The sequence below is a fragment of the Penaeus chinensis genome, chromosome 25, assembly GCF_019202785.1.
Source record: "Penaeus chinensis breed Huanghai No. 1 chromosome 25, ASM1920278v2, whole genome shotgun sequence".
NCBI lineage: Eukaryota > Metazoa > Arthropoda > Malacostraca > Decapoda > Penaeidae > Penaeus > Penaeus chinensis.
Window position 1 is genome coordinate 11,962,314 of NC_061843.1, and position 2,500 is coordinate 11,964,813.

Genomic DNA, 2,500 nt, shown 5'->3' on the forward strand with positions numbered 1-2,500 from the left:
TGCAGCAGATCTATTTATTGAAGGAGCCAAAATTTGAGACAAAGACAATATTGCTTTTTTTTTATATTCAAAACACATTTTCAGAGTCTGGGACTCTCCTAGATCCACCTCCTTGGCTATCAGCTTGTACTTTCGTGGACTCAAGCTCTCCTTCCTTTCAGATATGAACTCCCTGAAAAAATGGAGTTCTCTAGGATAATTTTATTCAGTTCCTAAGTTGAAGGCACCTCCACTAAAGGGAATGGCCTAACACTTTCTTGTTTTCACCCTGACAGTTGGGAGTTCTCTTGGAATTCAACATCATCTCTGAGGCCGTGGAAGGATTGATGATTGGGAACCACATGCCTTTCCCAAACCCTAGTAAGTGTGTTTCATTTTCCCCTGTAGTCGGGTTCTCTCTATTTCCAAAAAAAAAAAAAAAAAATGTTTGTGCGTGTGTGTGTGTGCGTACTTGCATGTATCTCTGAATGTATATATTATGCATACATGCGTGTGTGTTTTTGAAATACATAATCCCCAAAAGAAAGAAATCTCTCTAAATAAACTTGGAGATATACATATTAGAAGGCTGTTGTATTTTGATAATTTTACAAAAAAAAATAGATATTGATACTGTAGGGACTTTTTTTGAAAATGAATTTGGTTTTAAACCTTGCATTAATAATTTGCATTTTTAAGTTCAGAAGATTTCCTTTCCTTTACCCCAACAGACAGTAAGTTTGCCTTCATAAAGAAACTCAAGGCATATCCCCAACAAAATAGCCAAGAGGAGAGCTCGCAATACGGCAGCAGCGGCAGTGTTGACCTGGGCCATTTTAGTTGCCTCATTGCTGCTTTAAAGACTTTCAGGATACACCAGGCTGGAAAGATGGATACTTTGTTCCGTTAATAACATTCCTGAAGAGTGTTACCTGAGACGTGGATGTTCATGGTCTCCATGGGGTTATTAGCAGCTCAGCGTGATGGTTGGCAACGGAGAAGAAATATTGGCTACTAACTGCTTCCTCAAGTTCACCCGGTGTCCATGTGTAAGTAGCCAGGGAGGCAGACCTTCCCCACCCTTGGCTGTATTATTCACTTTTCCAAATATAGGAACTTACAAATATTTTGCTGTTTTATGCAAATGCGTCCTAGTTGTTTTGCCATTTTCAAAGGTCTATATTTGTTATTTGTTGTTTTTTTTATGCTGGTAATAGACTGTTTTCGTTTGACTTTATTATCTCCAAATAAATTACACTCTGTTCAGTGCAGATCACACTAATAGACTAACAGTTTTTTTCTGCTGTATATATTTATTTTGATGTTAAATATATACATTACGCATAATTCTCTACTGTGTAGTAGATCTGGAAGCCTTCTTATTGGCACAAAGCCACTTTACAGTGTCCACACAAGGCCCGCTGAGGCAGTGTCCCACCAAGGGCTCTGTGCACTAAGAAGGCATTGACGACCGCCATCTCTACCAATTTGTATAAGACAGCTGGTCACTCAAGTCTACCCTCTTCGTCCTGACGTAGTCGGCGACGACTTTAGGCTTCAGCCTCTGTCGGTCATACAGGTCCGAAATTGTGACCATCTCGCTATTGTGAACTGTCGAGAGCATTGTGACGGGCCTCTTGTCGTACCACTGAAGGCACAACATGCTCTTACTCTTGCTGCAACAGTCCACATCACCACGGGCCTTTCCCTGCAGGTCTTTTGGCATATACCTGTGGCTCACATGAACCATGCCAACTTCATTGACATGTCGACTCTGCAGGTAGTGTAAAAGGCCTGAAGAGGTCTACCTGGCATCGGTATAGACCTCGTACCCCTTTCCAAACAGGTCCGCAGTGCCCATCATGTCGATGACGACCTGCGACAATGCAGGCATGTCCTCTTTGTCCGTCCCGTGTAGATCTGGAAGGGGCTGACGTAGCCTGAGCTCGTGGTTGGAAAAGATATATTATTTTTAAAAATATGTTTACAATATAACCTATAGACAAACATACGTATATGCAGCCAAGCCCACACGTGAATCTCAAGACAACTTACCATAACTGACTGCGAGCTTGTAGATTTTTACCTCAAAGCAAGCGCCATTATTAACATGTTTCCATACGGAACTTCCACAGATTGTCATCGATCGACAATTGACCGAAGCTTCCACAAGCGGTCAGTGACAGGTTTCACGCTATCCTCACTCGCCGTGTGTAGGCGACTGCATAGCGTCTCGAACCTGTCCTTCGTCATCGTCTGTGGAAACAAAAAAAAAAGCCACTTTTCGAGGGGTCCTGCCTCCAGAAGTCCTTCTGTTTAGGCTTCGACTGCAGCGACATCAAGAAGCGCAACGCGTGGACTTTTTTCAAAAACCGAACTCTTTTGGGTAACACTGGCAGTACCTGAACACAGAAGAAAATTATACAACATTGCTTACAATCAAGGAAGGTATGTAGGCATAAAAAATAAGCAGGCTAGCACAAACATAGGCAGATAACAGAAAATGGCTACCAGTTTGTGC

The 2,500-nt window shown here is 42.2% G+C and overlaps 1 protein-coding gene across 4 annotated transcripts in view; it reads right to left on the reverse strand.

Annotated features, from left to right (window-relative positions):
• Nucleotides 1-1,284: 1,284 nt before the first annotated feature.
• The window catches only part of LOC125038543, a 1,992-nt gene continuing 776 nt past the window's right edge, over nucleotides 1,285-2,500 (reverse strand). For 2 of the 4 annotated variants that reach the window (XM_047632059.1, XM_047632056.1), the window contains 3 exons: nucleotides 2,491-2,500; nucleotides 2,035-2,381; nucleotides 1,285-1,924 (listed from right to left, as the gene is read on the reverse strand). The exon at nucleotides 2,491-2,500 is cut by the window's right edge and continues 311 nt beyond it. In XM_047632059.1, coding sequence (XP_047488015.1) covers nucleotides 2,345-2,381; nucleotides 2,491-2,500 — 47 coding nt within the window. In that variant the 3' untranslated portion in view covers nucleotides 1,285-1,924; nucleotides 2,035-2,344. Of the gene's footprint in view, nucleotides 2,382-2,490 lie in introns of all 4 variants that reach the window. The other 2 variants (XM_047632058.1, XM_047632057.1) reach the window with 2 other exon arrangements.